Raw genomic sequence first — 19,085 nt, 5'->3', positions numbered from 1 at the left:
AAAGTACAACACTGGAAACCCGTTAGTGTAGTTCAAGTTTTCTGCCATGTTTTTTACTGAGATCTTACCTGCTCTAAAAAACTGCGTAAGAATTAATTAAAAATGGTAGAGAAAAAAATTTTAAAAATACTGCTTCATCTTGGCAATGTTGTTCTTCCACCTACCTCCAGTGAGTGAAGCCCTGAACAAGCAGCCAGCACAGAGAGAAGGCTGAAAACTGGCATGAAATATCATGGCTAATTTTAGACTTGTTTCCAGTCATGCACCTGGGAACACAGGGAGTAACGGTGCTTATAAAAGTACTTGCACACTTTGTTAAAATAACACAGGGTTTCAAAACAATTTTTATTTCAAAGGTATTTTTGAAGTATAAGACTAAGAGTTTGTCAGATTCCCCAAACAATCCCATGCCTTTGAAGATCACCTTCCCAGCACAGACCCCAGTCTTATGGAATTACTAGTGACTGGTTTTATAGGAACAGCCCCTGATGCAAGTCAGCTTTCTGTTTAAGCCATAAAGGAGGGATGAAGAAGAAGAAAAACAAATCTGCAAATCAACAGGCATTAACAAAAGAAAAAGGATGAGGCAGAGGTAACTTTACTTTTAAAAAGTGAAAATTTGAACTGCTGCCTTGGTAGCTGTGGTAGAGAGGGCATTATCATCCTTTTCTTCTGTCTGTTACAGTGGGCATGCCCAGCTGAAGAACGGCTTTAGCCTGAATTCCATTTGCAGGTTGTTTCAAAACATGACACAAAATAATCACCACACTGCAAGTCCAGTGTGAAGGGGTCCTGGCCTGACTCTGCTGCTCACTGATCCCTGCTTAGATCCACCTTAGACCCCAGAAACTAGCAGGACAGGATGGATTTGTATTTCCACATAGGGAAGCTGGGGTAAAGCCTCTGGATTCTGAACAGTGTTTCTTGCTCTTGCTGGCCCTTAGAATGGATGTGGCTGTCTCCTCTCAGCCTACAGAACTCTGTTTAAACACTAGGGTAAAGGTATTCTGTTGTGTAGTTTCTATTTTTAAGTGTTTTCAAGCATTTAAAATGGACTGTAAATGTGTGAAGGTCCAGGAGATTGAATCTGTGCCATCTTTCCATTATTAAAGTGGTGACCCAGGACTGGACTTTGGTCCAAACTATGTGTCAGGGCAGTGCCAGGAGATGCTGGGACTCAGTGGTGTTCTGTGACTGAAGTGTGAGGGAAACAGTCCACGTTAAACACACTGAACATGGAGCACTCTTCTTAAGTGCCTTGTAAAACACAAAACATTGGTTAGAAACACATTCACCACTGCTGACCACACAGGTTTTTATATTTAATAGAAATTAAATTAGTAGCTTAATATACATAATGTGACACTTTCCAGTCCAGTAGTTTCCAATTCTTGCTTTCTAGTCACAGTTACTGTACAAAAATAATAACAAAGAGCAACCAAAGAGTAAACACTGTCACTAACACACCGGACCCAGAAAGGCTAAATGTATGTGAGCTACACATGCCAAAGGATACAGAGTGCTGCAGCCATGTGCTGCAGCCATGCAGGAGCAGCAGGGTGCTGCTGGCCGGGCTCACCGCGCTCCGTAGCCGTAGTAGAAGGGCTCGTCCGGCCGGTAGCCGTAGGCGGTCGCCGGGCGCCCGGGAACGCCCGAGCTCTGGCCGAAGCCATCCACTCCAATGCTGCAGACAAAAGGAGAGAGAAACTGCAGGGCTTTGCATGGCACGGGAGGAACACCAGTGCTGGTGGCTCCAGCTCCTCCTGCTGATGCCTCTTTGGGCTTACCTAAAAACAGAGGGCAGACTAAATTAAGGGAATAAAAAGCTGTTATTATTTATTGAGAGGCCTTCAGGTACATTTAGGGCAGACAAATCTCCCCACCCAGGGGCTACACCCAAGATGGACCATGGCTCAAGGGTTTTCACACTTTTATAAGTTCGGTCCATTTCCATACTGGGGCTAAATCTTCCAGTTACAGTTTCAGGTAATGAAGTCTTTACCCCAAGTTTGCTCCTCCCAAGTCACTTTTGTTCCCATCTCTCTGGCCTGAGGCAGTGAGGTGTCCTTGATTGCCAGGCCTGGAGAGGAATTGTTGTGTCTGCCCAAAATGGGAAGCCAGTAGCTAGCACTGTATATGGAGTTTAGAGCTATACACTAAAGAACTGCAGGATTACAAACAGATGAAAAATATACAACCTAAAATCCTAAGGCATCACTACCACAGAGCTGGTTTTGTGAGCAAACTTTGGCAGCTGTGTTCCCCTTCTGGACACCACTTCCCTGGTGGGAAAAGAAATGCTGTGAAGACACGAGTGCAACTCCAACCAGGGAAAGGCTTTCAGGTCCAAGAGGAATCCCAGGAGAGACTAAAGTCTTCTTTCTCTCCTTTCACAGATTTACTGGCCAAGCACTTTACTTCCATGACTCAGTGTCTCCCTCTGTACATTACAGTTATCATGTCCCTCTGGCAAAGCCTGTTGTAACCCTGCCCTGCACAGCACATCTGAAGAGTCTCTTTCCCTGCCTTTAGCCCATTTCTGAGGTGCATGGAGAACACCATCTAAAAGGGAGAATTATCTGGTAAAAAATAGTGCTTCTGGTGGGATACAAGACTGGCAGCCAAATGGCAGAAGGAATTAATCACATACTGATAAGCTATGTATTAATGAGCCAGGACAATTATTTTTTCATGTAAAACAGCATCTTTTACACCTAAAATGTCCCACAAGAATGATTTAGATACTAAAAGAGAAGAACTGCATAGGGAAAAGTGGCACATATTTCATGCTCAACAATAACTCATGTAGGAGGTAGAGGAAAAATGAGCATTGCCTAAGACACTGGATTACTGCCTGTTCATAGCTATGTCACTTCTTAGCTTCCACTTCGGTAGGGGGACAAATGGAAAAGGATCCTGATTTATTGTCTGACTAAAGATGCATTGAAAGGAGCCAAACTTCCCCTCTGAAGACTGTCAAAACACAAAGAACCAAAGTGCTTTTGGAGTGGGGAAAAGCTGAACCTCATTACTGCCAATTATCCATATGGAACATGGGTTATGCAACAGTCAAGGCTGGGAAAGAACGACCCCTGCAGAACTTGTACAATGGGTGGGCCCCAGGCTCTGCAAGAAGCTGGCACTGCTGAATTGGTTGGGCTGAAAGGGCTCAGCTGCATGGTGGGGGACCACGTCCATCTCTGTCCTCACAAAGACACTTTCCTTGGACTGTGTCTCAGTGAGGCCCTAGAAAGGGATCCCTAGTGCCTGGTTTCTCAGAAAACAAGTTCACTCATGGGATATCCTGATAGTCAGGTGAAGGTGGAAGGTCTGAGGCTGAGATTTGTCCTCTGGGATGGAAGAGACAATCAATAGCCAAGCTGTAGAGGAAAAAAAAAAAAATCACTGTTTTACTCTTGAGAAATGCTGTGAGCTGGAAGTGCTTTGCATTTCCACATCTGCCCATGTGTCTCTGAATTGGCAGCACCCATCTCCTGACTCCTGCACAGAGCCATCAGCCCGACCCTGCAGGCTGATCAGCCCTTCAGTGCAGCAGGGAGCAGCAGAGTGGCCCTGCTGTATCCTGCAGTGGTGCAAAGCTCTGTGAATGCATTCCTCTGGCCACCCATTCCTTCCTGTATCCACTCCAAAGTCCTCTTAGCCTTTTCCTAACCCATTAGAAATGAGCTGGTAACCTCTGAGGCACCTTCCCCAGATGCCTCCTTTGTACCTGGCAAACAACAGCTTTCTCATTAGCAGGCCTGAAGCTTTGACAGATTCCTGAAAGAAGGGATTAAGAGAAATCCTGTTTGTGTTTATCTCTCATCTCCAGAAACCCCAAACCCAGCAGTCACCTTAGCCAGTCCCTGCCTCTCCTCTGTCAGTGATCTGCAGTGTGCAAAGGCACTGACAGACAGACCTCACCAGGCTGCCCTTGGTTGCAGTGTCCCCATATCAGGCCCAAAGCTCTTGTGTACAAGCCAGCAAGCACAAGCATGAAGCTGGCCAGTTTGTTTGGCAGTTCAGAAAGCAAACCATTTAACAAACTTCTGTAAACCAATGCCAATTCCTTCAGGCTTCTTTCAGCACTGTCAGTGCCACAAGTTAACAATGTACTAAAAGAAGGCATAGTGGGAATTGGGAGTGCAGGGTTTGGTTCTGTTGTGCTTCTACAAATTCCCAGTGACACCAGATATGTTACACTGCAGAGAAGCAGGACCCTTTAAGGCTACCTTTAAACACAGGAATTTCATTTCTTTCCTCCAAAGATCCTTAAAACATCTACAGCTGATTTATAATGAAGAGCAATTTTAACAGAAAATGCTTTTCTGGGTTTATCTTTCCATGATGCTTTCTGTGACTCTAACAATGTTAGCAGTGGATAAGTTGTTTTTATACAAGTGTGGTAGAACAGGGCCTTTTTGCATTTCTGCAAACCACTGCAAAGTTCATTCTGGAATGATGTTCAGCTGAGTGAGGAGGCTGTGGGTGCCCAGGGCTGCTGACTGCAAGTCAAACTTGCAGCAACCGTGCCCAGGCTCACAGCAGTGCCACCCTCAGGTTTCCTGTGGCAAAGAGGGACACAACAAAAACAGGAGCCTGTCCTGAACTCCTTTGTCCACCCCAAGCTGAACCACCACGGCTTTTGGGGTGAGGTGTAATAACACCCTGAGCCACGCGGTGGCAATGGGCCTCTATCCCTGCAGGCTGAGCTCTTCCAGCCACTTCCAGCTCGGTAATCTTCATTCAAAGAACTTCTAAATGTATTTAAACTGATAACAAGAGCAGGGAAAATATGGTTTCAATCACATTCTCAACAAATCAGTTTTTTAATATTTTTTTTATAAATGTGTAAGTAATTAGGTAAAGATCTCTAGAGTTTAAACTTTGAGGAGTATCAGTTATTTCCAAATGGTTCAGATATATGTTAGTGTCCTGAAGAAAACTGGAAGAGATGGATCAGCTGATAACTGCTTTGGACAGTAAAAAAAAAAAAACAAACCAAAAAACAAAAACCAGAGAAAATCACATTAAAACACCTTGATCAAATCACTACTCTCTCCTATCTAAATATTTCCATATATTTCCCTGAAGTAAATGAAGTCTTGACCATGCTTGAAAAAAACTGGCTTCACTTTTGCACGTTAGTGCTCTTGAAGCGTAGCAGCTTTGCCTGTTGGATTGTTTGCACTGGCAGCCTGCAGCACGGAGCCTGTCGGAGCTGAAGGGAAGGGTCCTGAGCCCAGGAGGTGACAGAGGGGTGGGACAACCACAGAGCCAACACGTGCCTGGAGAGCAGAGCCTGGCTCGCTCCCGGGGCTGCCAGGCCGAGGGCACAACCCACCGAGGTGAGGATGGATTTAAAAACAACTCCTGATGAATCCTTGCCCCTTCTGCCAAGAACAGCAGAAGGGGAGAGCCAGCAGAGATGGCAGTTCTGCGGCTGTAAACACTTGTTGGATAACGACTGGTCTGAGATTGTGATCTGTGCCATGTGTGCTCAGATTTATACCAGCAATCAACCTCAAGGCTTGCTCCTAGGAAAAACGTGTTGTTGGCTTGATTCTACAGCATCTACCAGGAAACCCAGTGCTCAGCAGAGCAAGCACCAATCCTGTCTTCCCATAAATTAGGGACACAGAATTATCCACTGGGGCAACCATACTCATGCCCGAGTTGGTATTTTTTCTCCCAGCGCTCACTGCTGTGAATGTGGGCAGCCAGAAGTGCATGCACCCCTGCAGCTGCAGTGGCTGTGGATGACAGAGCAGCACAGCACCCTCAGACAGAAGGCTCAGGCTGCAAAGTCACTGCAGGCAGCTCTGTCTCACAGAGAACGCGTGCGCAGAGCTTGGCACAGCACAACTGTGCTCTTGTGCAAAGCCCAGCCCCACGCCTGGGGCTGATGGAGTTAAACAGTGAACAGCCCAGCTAATTACTATGTACTGCTAACCTCAGTTGCTGGTTCATTTTGAGACCCTTTAAAATATGAACTGTGTATTTTACCCCTATGCACTCTCTTAATGATTTGTTTTTTTTAGACTGAAATCACTTCCAGCCATCAGTTATACTTGAGGTCTCTACACATGCACTTCTCCTAGCACAAATATTTCTTTTTCCTATTGGTCTGCCAGCCCCTGTCAGAGCAAATTTCACTTTAAACTAAATGCTGTGATACTTAAAACCTCTTGGATTACTCAGGCTGCTAGTGTGATCTATGACCTTCCCCAAATGACAGCTGAACTTTCCAATTTGCTTGTACTGCTAAGGAACTGAGGAACACATGCCGAAGAGGAAAGTGTTCCTGATGTGCATGAGTGAGGAGAGATTTCTGAACAGCCCTGCTTATTGATGGTTGCTCTGATTCAGAGCATCCAAATTAATGTACCCATGTAGGATCTTAGGTGCTCTGACAAACTTCAAGATGTAAAGAGCAGTAGTGTCCTGTCTCCCAACAGGAAATGGCAGCCAGCATCCTGCTGCATCCACAAAACCCTTCTGAAGTAGATAGGCTTTGGACTAGATAGGCTTTGTGGGATATGTGGAAAGCTCAGCAGCTCCCACAGGGACCACTCCATGGGGAACCCTCTGCTGGGGTTTCCCTCCAGGTGTCTGTGCTGCTCCCCAGGGCAAGGTATCAGGAGAGGCTGGGGAGCCTGGGCTGGGTAATTAACACCTGGGTAATTAACACCTGGGTGCAGAGTGACCCTGGCACTGCACACGCCCACCCTGTCCACACCAGTGCTCACACTGGGACCAGTGCTGCTGCTGACAGGGGCTCTCACACCACAGCCATGCCCAGGCACTAATTCCTCCAGCATAAGCAGGGCCTCAGAAAGGCAAGTCCAGCATCACTGGGGAGATTGCTGGTCAAAAGTAAATGCTTGAAATCCAACTGAAAGCCCCCCAGTAGGATCCACAGATCTTAGAGTGATCCCAGCGGGAAGCACTACCTGGAAAACAGGTCTGAAGAATATAGCACACATTGTACCAGACTGTCACTGCCTGTGCAAGTGACAGTGGCCCTGGAAAAGCCTTTGAGGGTGAAATACCAGTTTAGGACCTCACACTTTAGGGCCAAAATTTCATTTGTTTCTGCCCAAAATTAAGACACCCTGGAATCACTGCCCCCTGAAAATGAACAAGCTAAATACATAAGAGTGCTTCCACCAGAGCCAAGATTTCATCTCTAATTCTTTTCATTCTAAACTTTTTCTAAAATCCTGTCAATCCTCCCTCCTTACTCTCCATCAACAAACCCTCACGTCTCAGAGGCTCTCAGCTATTCAGTGGGGATACAAAATTCATAAGCTTATTAAAAATACATTTTCTTTTTAAAAAAAAATCTATAGATTTTTCATTATGTAGATCAATCCTCTGACCTTAGTAAGACTGGCCAAACACTACTTGCAACTCCTAACTCATCAGCAACCCTACCAAGTCCCAGTGAAGGACTAACACCTGAAGCTCTCCACATGCTCCACTGAGCTGCTAGGAGGGTCTACATGCAGGTGCAAACAGGCAGTCTCTGTTGACACACGTGACACCTCTGATCACACCTGCAGCCTTCCATAACTCTTCTTGAGGATCAGAGAAAGGGGAACCAGAGGGACTCTGAGCATCTTTCAGAAGCCTGGTATCAGTACAGTTCAAAGCAGTCCCACTGTTTCCTCTGTACCTTCCCCCTCTATACAGCAGCTATTATTGTTTCTAAAAATCAGTCTTCATTCCCAAGCCATCCCCACCTCAGCCCAAGCAGGTGTGCAGAATTGCAGCTGCACATCACTGAAGTCCTACATTTTCTGTTCCATGAACCCACATGTGACAGTACAGTTCCCATCCTGTATTCCCTTATAAATTCTCATGCCATGAACACCTGTATTCCACAATGCTGGACTGAGCTCCTACACGTAACAGACTAAACAAACATGTTCAGATGAATACTGAAGGCTGTACTTTCCCCTCAGGAGGTGCCAGAGCCATGGGAGTGGCATAGCAGTCTCTGATCTCAAGACAAGCACACCATTATAACCTGTACAGATGAGATGCAGCTCACTGATTACAACACTTGCCAACATGACACACAGAAGTTTGCCAGCAGCAAAGGCCATATTTTTTCCCTCATCTCAGTGTTTTTGTTTGTTCCTGAAGTGTTGATGAGAGCTGGTCTGAGACAAGGACTGCAGTGCAGGGCAGTATAGTCACAAAGGGGATGCTCAGCCCTGCCAGCCCAATTAGCAGACTGGCTGGTGAATGCTGCAGCTCCCTCTCTCCCTTCCTCTCTCATGAGGTTTCCTCTGCACAGAAACCAGGCATGGAAAGGTAGAAGGAGCTGGGGCATCCAGGCCCTGACCCATTGCACAGTCAGGGATTAAGGCACCCTGTGCATCCAGGCACAGCAGGTGGGAAATGGTTTTGAATCCCACAGAACACACACAGATCTCCAGCTTCTAAAGCTGTCTGCAGGTATGAGACATTTAGCTAATCCTTTGCAGGTACCAAGGAACTTTCACATATGAACCAAGACTCAGAGCCTCTGAAGCCATGGACTCTGTGGCCTTTCTGCTGATATTCCCTGGCAGCTGAGTACTGGATGGGACCCCATTCTCCCAACACCAGCCAGGGCAGGGTAAAGGGCATCACAAAGGGACAGAGGCCTGTTGCTTCTGTCCTTGCTTTAAATCCAGGGATTGAGATGATGATCCCATTTCTTCCTACAAACCAGATACCTCAGTTGTATGGAGAAACTCCATACAACTGAGAAGCCTTAGGAAAAACCAATGTTTCTTTATATAATGTCTTGTAACTGTAAATTCTCCCACTACTGGTAATGACATTAACTATAAACCACAGGTCTCCTAAATTCTGCCTCTCATGACCCCAAGTTTTTCTCTCCTATCTGTGAATCTCTTTTTTCATGCTTTTTATTCCTCAAGTTCAAGTTGGAGGGAAGTTTTGGGGCAGTGTCTGTGACTGTGCCCACTGCATCAATCACCCAAGTCCACCACAACATTAGCATTAAACATTAATGCCCCTCAAATAGTAATACTGTACCTGCTCACAAGACAGAAAATATCCAAATGAACCTGTGCAATAATACTTTAGCTCCCTTGTGCACCATAACACAGCTTTAATGGATATGATCATGTCTCTCCTTCCATGTGATCCAGCTTTCTTCAGTGTACTTAATGACTTAAAGTTTCCAATTGCTTCTGGACTTGTTGCCCAAGTTGTATCTCAGCACAATACTGCTGTTTCTCCCATTTAATTACAAACAAATGGAAAGCTGACAATGGGGGAGAAATGAGCACTGTGTCTTCTGTGTCAGGCTCCAGCTATGCACCAAGCAATAAACCACGCCAAAATTCACTGGGGGAAGGCATCATTAAAAAAAGTATTTCCCAACTGAATAGTAAGAAAGCACTGAACCAAAAACAAATGATCTTGCTTCGCCAAATTCAAGTATAAGCCTTGCTTGAAAGCTGCAGCTCCTGCCATCCCTGCTCTGCAAACACAGCCTGGGATTTGGCCTCAGTTTCTTGCTCTGTCAGTTACCTGCTGTGTGATCCTGGACAAGTTGCTCCTTTTCTCCATGACCTCAGTTTCCCACTGGAGTATTGGAAGAGAAAACACCCCAGACATTAAAGACAGCCAAATGACAAACTACAGTAATGAGAAGACTCAAATTAGACTGACACAGACAGAAAAGACTTTTGCTTATTCTGTAAAACCCTTTAGGAAAAAAAAAAAAAGATTATTTCTGCTCTGCTACAAAGGCAACCAATCCCCAACAGAGCCAGGGGGCAAAAGAGCAGCTCAAAGGCTGCAGTTGTGTCATGCAGCCATATTGTTCCTGTGAAGGGCATCAGGAGTGCTCCTGCAGCATTCCTGCAGTCAGGCTCATAGCTCTGCCACACAGACAAGGAGTTTATCAGCCATTCTTAACAGAATTTCTTAGAAGGTCAAGTGCACAGACAGAGCTGGAATGGAAATCAAGAGCTCTGGCTTTCCATTCTAAGCCTGACAGAAACATCTCCTGTGCTCTTGGCTCAACAACTATCCAAAGCCATTGATTAGATACATCCATTTCTTAAGAATTAATTAAGAACTAAAACAAATAAAAAAGCCCTGAGGAACAGGCACTAAAAAGCAAGATGTCCTTTCCTCCCCCTCTCTGCTTGTGCAGTCCAAAGTCTATGTGTCAACGCCATAAACTGAAGAGTACACTGCCTTAATCTGAACTAGGGATAGGCCTGGCTTGGGAAGCTTTCACACCTCTTTCAATTGTCCCCAGCAAGCTCAGTGTTAGGCTGGGTACAGAAAGCAAAATAAGATGCTGAAGTTTCACAGTGACTGGTGTCACTGACCAGATCAGGATCTGCTCCAGCTTCCATGAGCCTTCCCATTCCACACAGGAACTGTTCCTTGCTTCCTGTGCTAGAGCAGGTCACTGCAAATGTACTTAGAGACAAGGGGCTGAAGCAAAAATGTAGCTTTTTGGTGGAGAATTTTCCCTTTAAATGTTTATACAAACTCCTCAAGCCCAAGCACAGGCACTCACTTCTGTCCTTCAACACAAAAGAGGACAAAAGTTCCCTGTTGTGCATGAAAGCCTGGAGAAGCCAAGGCCACAGGGCACTGGTGACACCGTGCTGTCTGCAGGGCAGCCCGGTGGGGATGAGAATCCAGATGCTGGATGGAAGGAGGGAGGGAGAGTCAAAAAATCTGTTCTGCTCTGACTTCCAGCTGCAGCTAATAAAAGCTTTCAAAGCCTTTTCTGAAAGTTAACATTGCTGGGGGATTTGCAGCACTCACTCGAGCACACACAGCAAATGCAGTTGCAGTGTTACTACTGATGAAGAAACTTGAAATATTCTTTTACCACCACAGATGATTGTCCTGATTTCAAACACTTTTATGTATCATCACAGGGCCCTAGTGAAATCTTGTCAAGATCTATCCCAAATCAGCAATGATTTTAGTGAGAATCAAGAAAAAAATAAATCTCAATGTCTCTTACCATTTTCTTTTCCTTAGGAATAACACTGGAAACAAGGTAGATACAAACACAGACAAGGAATGTGTTCTTGGAGATCTGTATCTTGGAATAGCATTATTATAGAAAAAACTCAAATGAAAAATCAAATGTTTCCAGATTGATGAGGAAGTACTGGAAAAAATAAAATTTAAAAAGCTCAAAATCCCAAACGCAAATAAACTCTGTAAGCCAATTAATTTTTTTAAAATATCAGTTAAAAAACCAGGAGAAAAGAATGGGTCAATCTTTGGAGTTGGACGGTTGAGGCGGATAAACACAGAATCAGAATAAAATTTTAGAATCAAAACAATTTTAAGTATTTGGCAAAGAAATTAATTTGATATATTAATTTTTATGCTAGAAACTTGCTCAGAGCACATGTTCAGTTCAGATAATAACCACAATAAATATCCCACTGATATATGGGCCTTTTTAAAACTCCTCATTTTAAATTTAATTTTGAATCCTGTGAGCATGCTTAAACCCAGCACACAAAACACCCCTCACTTTATTACAGTTTTAAATCTTTCTTCCAGATCTGGCCTTGCAACCACTTGTCTTGATAAAATAGGTCACTTGAAAAAGGAAAGCTCAATAAAATAAATTACAAAACCAACAAGATTAAACTGATTGTGCTGTTTTTGTACAGTGCAGCCGAATTCTGCAAATATGCTGCTGGCTGTGGTTTGGCATTTAACAGCATGTGATCAGTGAGAAGGAGGAAATTTTATTCTCATTAACTGTTGCAGATTTACTGCAGTGAAAAAGGGCTATGTAACCTGAGAAGTGACAGAATGGAAAGATCAAAGCAGCAGTCTGGAAACGAAATAAACCTTCTGGCTACTTCCTGCAAGGAAAATTCACTCTGGCAATGTAAAACAGAGTCCAGTTAAAAACTACTCTGAGTTTTATGAGCTGTCACAGCAGCTTGAGTGGTTTGGACCAGTCAAGTTTAGAACATTATATTTCCTTGTTTTTGTCTCAGATACTTCTGTAAGCAGTTTTATAGTTTCTTTTTATTTTTTTTTTTAATTTTTAAAGAGAAAAATAAAATCTTTTCTTTTGGTTGAAATCGAGAAGGTCACAGCTAAACTCATTAAAAACAAGCAGGTCTTCATTTGCACATTCCATTCCCATTTACTACATTTTAATATTTTACTTTGAGATTTATAAGCAATGTACATTTGCTTTAATAACTCTTCCGCATTCTGTTCACTTATTGTTTAATATAAGTGCAAATCAGTTTACAGAGCCCAGATGGCTTGTAACCAGGGAGCCAGTCTATTCCTAGTAGCACATCTGGAGGGACTGAGCAGCAGACAGAACGTGGGAATTAATTAATGTTACATTACAGAAGAGACAGGCCCAGGCTTGGGGGATTTTTTGGTAAGGCATTCCAAAGGACTTGAGCTCACTGCTACAGCATTTGGGTATTCTTTTAAAATTCTTAATAGCCACCTAAACCATGATGGTTAAATGAGGCCAACTGCAGGTGGAATATAATAAAATAAAAAGCAACTAAAAACGTAAAAAAAAAAGTGACTGCAAGTAAAAGAGGCCCAAGCATCCTGTATTCCAAAAGAGCTGAAGTGCATTAAAACCTCAATACTTATTCTCTTCCCAAACAGCATCTGCAACTTGCTGAAAAAAATATGCTATTTTAACTGTTAAAATATTCCCCAGCAAGCTATTTCATCTCTCCCATACTGCTGCAATCGTTGGGAGCAATTAAACCTCTCTTACAGTAAATGAAACAAGGGCAACCCGATCCTTCCCAGCTCCAGACCACACACCTTGGCGAGGTGGTGTGGTCTGGTCACTGTGGGAGCAAGCAGGAGGAACTGCCCTGCTCCAGCTCCAGCACCTGACTGCAGGAGGAACTGCCCTGCTCCAGCTCCAGCACCTGACTGCAGGAGGAACTGCCCTGCTCCAGCTCTGGCACCTGACTGCAGGAAGAACTGCCCTGCTCCAACTCCAGCACCTGACTGCAGGAGGAACTGCCCTGCTCCAACTCCAGCTCCAGCACCTGACTGCAGGAGGAACTGCCCTGCTCCAGCTCTGGCACCTGACTGCAGGAGGAACTGCCCTTCTGCTCCAGCTCTGGCACCTGACTGCAGGAGGAACTGCCCTGCTCCAACTCCAGCACCTGACTGCAGGAGGAACTGCCCTGCTCCAACTCCAGCACCTGACTGCAGGAGGAACTGCCCTGCTCCAACTCCAGCACCTGACTGCAGGAGGAACTGCCCTGCTCCAGCTCTGGCACCTGACTGCAGGAGGAACTGCCCTGCTCCAGCTCTGGCACCTGACTGCAGGAGGAACTGCCCTGCTCCAGCTCTGGCACCTGACTGCAGGAGGAACTGCCCTTCTGCTCCAACTCCAGCACCTGACTGCAGGAGGAACTGCCCTGCTCCAGCTCTGGCACCTGACTGCAGGAGGAACTGCCCTTCTGCTCCAACTCCAGCACCTGACTGCAGGAGGAACTGCCCTGCTCCAGCTCTGGCACCTGACTGCAGGAGGAACTGCCCTGCTCCAGCTCTGGCACCTGACTGCAGGAGGAACTGCCCTGCTCCAGCTCTGGCACCTGACTGCAGGAGGAACTGCCCTTCTGCTCCAGCTCTGGCACCTGACTGCAAGAAGAACTGCCCTTCTGCTCCAGCTCCAGCACCTGACTGCAGGAGGAACTGCCCTTCTGCTCCAGCTCTGGCACCTGACTGCAGGAGGAACTGCCCTGCTCCAACTCTGGCACCTGACTGCAGGAGGAACTGCCCTTCTGCTCCAGCTCCAGCTCTGGCACCTGACTGCAGGAGGAACTGCCCTTCTGCTCCAGCTCCAGCTCTGGCACCTGACTGCAGGAGGAACTGCCCTGCTCCAACTCCAGCACCTGACTGCAGGAGGAACTGCCCTGCTCCAACTCCAGCACCTGATTGCAGGAGGAACTGCCCTGCTCCAACTCCAACTCCAGCACCTGACTGCAGGAGGAACTGCCCTGCTCCAACTCCAACTCCAGCACCTGACTGCAGGAGGAACTGCCCTGCTCCAGCTCTGGCACCTGACTGCAGGAGGAACTGCCCTGCTCCAGCTCCAGCACCTGACTGCAGGAGGAACTGCCCTTCTCCCCCACCTATGCTTTTCTGCCCACCTTGGCTATCAGCTCTCAAGGACTATGGGCATTGGCTGTGTGTGAGGGATACATGGAGAGCTGCTTGGGAGCATCTTCTCATGCTAAGAACACAGGGAAAACAAATAAACACCCAAGTATATTCAAAAGTTGTTGTTCATCAAATATTGAGTGTGAATAATATTGTCTTTTTATGGCTATTCCTCAATTACAGAATTAATCTTTCAGTAGTGCAAAAGTTCTCCAAACTTTGGAGAAAATCTCATTGATGAATATGGGCCACAAGGCAAAATTTTCATCCTCTGGAATAATCAGACCCCTGTCTTCAAAAAGGCTCCAGTAACTGTCCACAGCGTAACAGGAGAATTTGGTCAGACACTCATCAGTGACACCTAAACTGGATTATATGATCAGGCTGTAGCACCACTATAAACAAGGCTTTGAGCAGACAGTATGAAAAAATGAAGTGACAGGAATAACAGGAATATGATCACCACCTAAAAAAAACCCAAAAACCCAAACAAAACAAAACACACAAAAAAAACCAAGCAAAAAATCAAGCAAAAAAACCCCCAAAACCACAAAAAACAAACAAATAAACAAAAAACCAGAGAGATAGCTCTAGTTTAGTACTGATGCAGAAACAAACTACTGTAAGACAAAGAAATTTGAGCTCTCATTCAAAAGCTCTTAGCCATGAAGTCTTCCTGTTCAGGAAGCACCCCTGCCACACTTCAGTACTGAAGGAGGATAATGACACAGTGAATTTTGGGTCATTTCAGGCCATGATCCAGGCAGCACCTGAAGCAGTCAAGTGAAGTCTTTTACTAAGCTTGTCCCAGACTGTGACCAAAACCCTCCAGAAGGCAGCAGTTCCCACTTCCTTCTCACATTCTTTTAGATGCAAAATCTCAATTCCAGGGGAATGCAGCATCTGTGCAGGCACTGAGGAACAAAACCTCTCTGCCAGTTCCCCAGGAACAGTCAGTGCCTTTAACTTCTATAAAACTAAATATGTAGGCACAGTTAGGACAACAGAATATGATAAAAAAGGTGACTCTGCTGCCACTAACAAGATTTTTGTGGGATTAAAAAAAAAACCAAAACATAAACTAACCAAAATAAACTCCCTTCTTTGTGTCCAGGAACTTCATTGGTTCTGGGCTTTTCTTTAAGGCCTTTTCAAATTCGTTTCAGTGGGATTTACAATTTGCTAATACTGATGTGTGATAAACTAATAAAACCTGCCTGCAAGGTTATAGTCCCAATTTACTAATAAAAACTAATTTAATTCTCCTGGGAAATGCAAATTAAATAGTGTCCAAATGGCAGAAGCTGAGTACAACTCTGCTGAACATATTGCAATGGCAAATAAGTTGGGTTTTGTTTTTAAAATAAGGTTTAATTATGGAAAAAAAGAAGTACTGCACAGATCTTTAAGAAATATCATTATGGTAAAATGGTTCAAAGTAGGATAATCTTATAATAGTAATTTAAAGTCTTTCAGGTTTTCTTTCGACTAATAAAAAGATTTTATACTCACTATATGTCCACCTCTATGACAGGGAAGTATTGCTGCTTATGTTCAAATGAGGAGGAAAGGGATATGGGCACTCTCAGCACAGACCCTGCACGAGAACATTTTTTGTCTAAAGGAGCATGAAACAGTTTGTTCTGCCACTGATCCCTGCTGGTTTTTCACCCTCAGAGACAGCCTGCAGGCTGAGATGGTTCTCACCTCCTGAAAGGCTGGGAAGGGAACATTCCAACTTCTAAATAAACTGTGCTGGACTTTACTGAAAATAAAGGATGGCTGAGACACACTCTCTGGTAGGGTCACCAAGATCACAAATCCCTTCAGTCCTTTGCCTAGCAAATCTAACTGAAGATGAGGAATGAAATATAGCTCGAAATGTCAAAGTAGACTGTAAGTTACAGGTACAACCATTTAAAAGCATTTGATAATCATTCACAAAGTGCACATTTGCCAGCACCTGCTGCAGGTCCTGCAGATGACCCAGATGGGAGATGTTCAGCTGGGACTCATGACTGGGAATTCTTACCACAGTGCAGCCATCAAAGACAGTGAAAGGCTACAGCTCTGGGTTGTTCCACCATGAAAAGTCCTCCCTGATTCTCATCAGAGTTTCCAAGTGCAAAAAGGCCATATGCAGGAAAAGCTGGGCTCCACCATGGTTTGGATGAATGGAGACGAAAGATCTCTGAATGCTGCTCTTAGGATATCAGGTTTATTAGGGATGGTGAAAGGTCTTGCTTGGAGCTGCCAGACACAGAACATGGCAAGGCCTGAGGGGATGGTGGGGGTAGAGACAAGGGGTAGAGAGGATGCTCCAGGAAAGGGTGGAAGTTCCAAGAGAGCGTCTGGCCCCTCAGAGACCCCTTATCAGGGAGCTTCAGGGTGGCCTGGAACAAGACTTAGGCCAATGGGGTCACAGACACCTGATGTTTCAGGGGAGGGTTACAGGTGTGGGATGAACCATACATTGGGGTGAGATCGAACAGTCCATTTGACTTTTGGAACTATCTGTAGGTACGGGCATTGTCCAGCCAGTAGGGGGGATTGTTTTCATCCTGGCTGTAAATCTTTCGCCAGGCAATTATATTTATTTGTCCTCCCCAACAGCCATAGATAGGAGCATTCTTGCCATTCAGCGTGGACTTGCAGCACATGCAGACGCCACATGTGCTTAGCTCAGCCACAGATAAGCCAAGTCCCACTGGGAGTGCTGGAGCACCAGGACCTGTGGCCAGGTCCTGTTTCCATCGAGCCCAGACACAAGAGCCTGGCTGTGCACCCTGGAATCTGCCAAGAGCAGCCACAGCTTCCCTAGGGCCAGTACAGAGCAGCCTGCAAGGGCCTGGCTCCAGGCACTGAGCTCACAGAACATCCCAATGACTTGCCATGGCAAAAACAAGACATGCAGGCACAGCTTTAGGCTGTAAATCCAGGCAAGAGGAAAGATGTTCCACCAAGGACAGAGACATGCAGTCACCCCATAAAACTGGTTGTGCTTGACATGCCAAACCTCACTGCTTCCTGGGAAGAAGCCTCAGTCAGATCTCTGTTGGGAAGAGCTGGGAGTGCACATGCTGGGAACAGCACACAGAGAAAGGCCTTGTCTCAGAGAAAATGAGGATTGAGCAATGGCAGCTCTGCTGCATTTTATAACAAGGTTAAAGGATCCTGCACTGGAGAAAAATTTCCTCAGGGAAAAAAAGAGTTCTGGCCAGCTCTAGCATTCCTAACTATTAATCTTTTCAAAGCTACAGACTGAGAAGATTTGAGAACTCTGTTGAGGATATTAACCAAAAATTGGCTTTTGCACTGAGTTTGTACTATTACCTAGTTGTAGCTGGGAAAGGTTAAGAAGTGGCCTCTTCCCCAAGGGGCAGGAAAAATTCTGTGGCTATCTCTATTATAAGGTATTTAGCCATCACTATTATGTTTGTGTCTTAAGAAAGTAATTAGTCTCCAGAAGGTGATTAAAATTTGATGAATGACTGTCGGTTCTGGAAGATGTCTTTCAGCTGGTCTTTATCCCCTGCAGCTCAGACACTAAGCTGTCATCACATCAGCCAAAGGTGAGGGATTTTTGTTTGCCACAATCATAAAACTTTCACTCAATATTAAGCCTTATCAGAACCAGAAACCTTGAATTCAGATTTTAATAACAGATGAAAATTTCAAATCTATGCCTAATGTCCATCTGCTTCTGAAAGACAGTAAGATGATTCAAAGCTGGTAATCTAATCACAAAAGTCTTTTCCTAGCCGAGAAAAAAAACCTGGATAGAAGCTGTCAAAACAACCTCCTCAGCCACATCTTTTCTGCTGAATGGGAAACATACCTTACAATCTGTCTGCATTATGCTCCAAACCTTTGAGGAAAACAAGAGATGCTGTTTATGGACTTTATCACTGCTCCTGTGGATGTAACATTCTGAAATAATTCTATTTATAGGCCTCATAGGTAACAGTACAACTGCACTAAGAACATAGTTCAGGGATAAGAGCTGTAAACAGAAGCTGCAAAACACACAAGCTAGATCCCCAGAAACAAAGCATTTCCCAAGGTGGCACTATCAGAAAAATGGCAGCTACCCAGCTCTTCACTTTTGTGCTGCTTCTACTTCATGATGACAAGTAGCAGAAATAACAATTACCAGGATGTGGACATGTCCAGAACAGCAAGCATGCAAGCAAATCTACAAACTAAATTCAGAGCTAGATACTTTTACAATTCCCTTCAAAGTTGTTCTTTACTTCACAATTCATGATCATGTGAGGTGGCATTCTCAACTTATGAGAGTAACACTACTCCAGGTTTCAAAGGAAAAGTCCAAGACACCTCATGAAGGGAAAGCCATGTCTTTTGGAAAAAAGCCTCCAAGACACTCCACACAGCTCCCCAGATCAACAGATGTTTTTACTGCCAATGCTGTCACTTCATGTTTCCTTCTTGAAAATGACAGGGGAGAACAGCCCCAATGTGGTAACCCAGTGAGTGCAGATGCCTATACATAATTAAACTATTTTTAATTCCTGTTCTGCTTAACTTCAAAAAAGCATCTCCCTACCTTCCTTAAGACTGCAGCAGCTCTAGATGTCTAGGTCCAGTGTCTCCTCCTGGGACAGGGACTCCATAAGAGATGCTGATGGTATCCCGACTGCATTACAGGACAGTCAACCACTTCAGCAACTGCAGCTTCAAATACATTTGCTGCTCCAATTGCCCTGAATTTTCCCAAATGAAAGAGTGGAATTGCAATGGCAGAGGATGCCCTGGATCTCTGCTAGAACAGCGTCCCCCAGCCAAGGAAGTTCACAATGTAACTGGAGTAACAATACCACACATGGCAGGTGGCGGGGGCTGTTATCAAACATAACTTACAGGGAAAATCTGAAAGA

The 19,085-nt window shown here is 45.0% G+C and overlaps 1 protein-coding gene across 5 annotated transcripts in view; it reads right to left on the bottom strand.

Moving 5' to 3' along the window:
• Positions 1–326: 326 nt before the first annotated feature.
• KIFAP3 (kinesin associated protein 3) overlaps positions 327–19,085 on the bottom strand; it is a 68,523-nt gene continuing 49,764 nt past the window's right edge. For 3 of the 5 annotated variants that reach the window (XM_021546012.2, XM_021546013.2, XM_077785257.1), the window contains exons 20-21: positions 9,556–9,609; positions 327–1,684 (exon numbers count right to left, since the gene is read on the bottom strand). In XM_021546012.2, the coding sequence (XP_021401687.1) occupies positions 1,576–1,684; positions 9,556–9,609 (163 nt within the window). In that variant the 3' untranslated portion in view covers positions 327–1,575. The remainder of the gene's footprint in view (positions 1,685–9,555; positions 9,610–19,085) is intronic. The other 2 variants (XM_021546014.2, XM_021546016.2) reach the window with 1 other exon arrangement.

This window comes from Lonchura striata, chromosome 9 (genome assembly GCF_046129695.1).
Source record: "Lonchura striata isolate bLonStr1 chromosome 9, bLonStr1.mat, whole genome shotgun sequence".
Taxonomy (NCBI): Eukaryota; Metazoa; Chordata; class Aves; order Passeriformes; family Estrildidae; genus Lonchura; species Lonchura striata.
The sequence above is the reverse complement of the archived record's forward strand: the minus strand, read 5'-3'. Positions and strand labels throughout refer to the sequence as shown.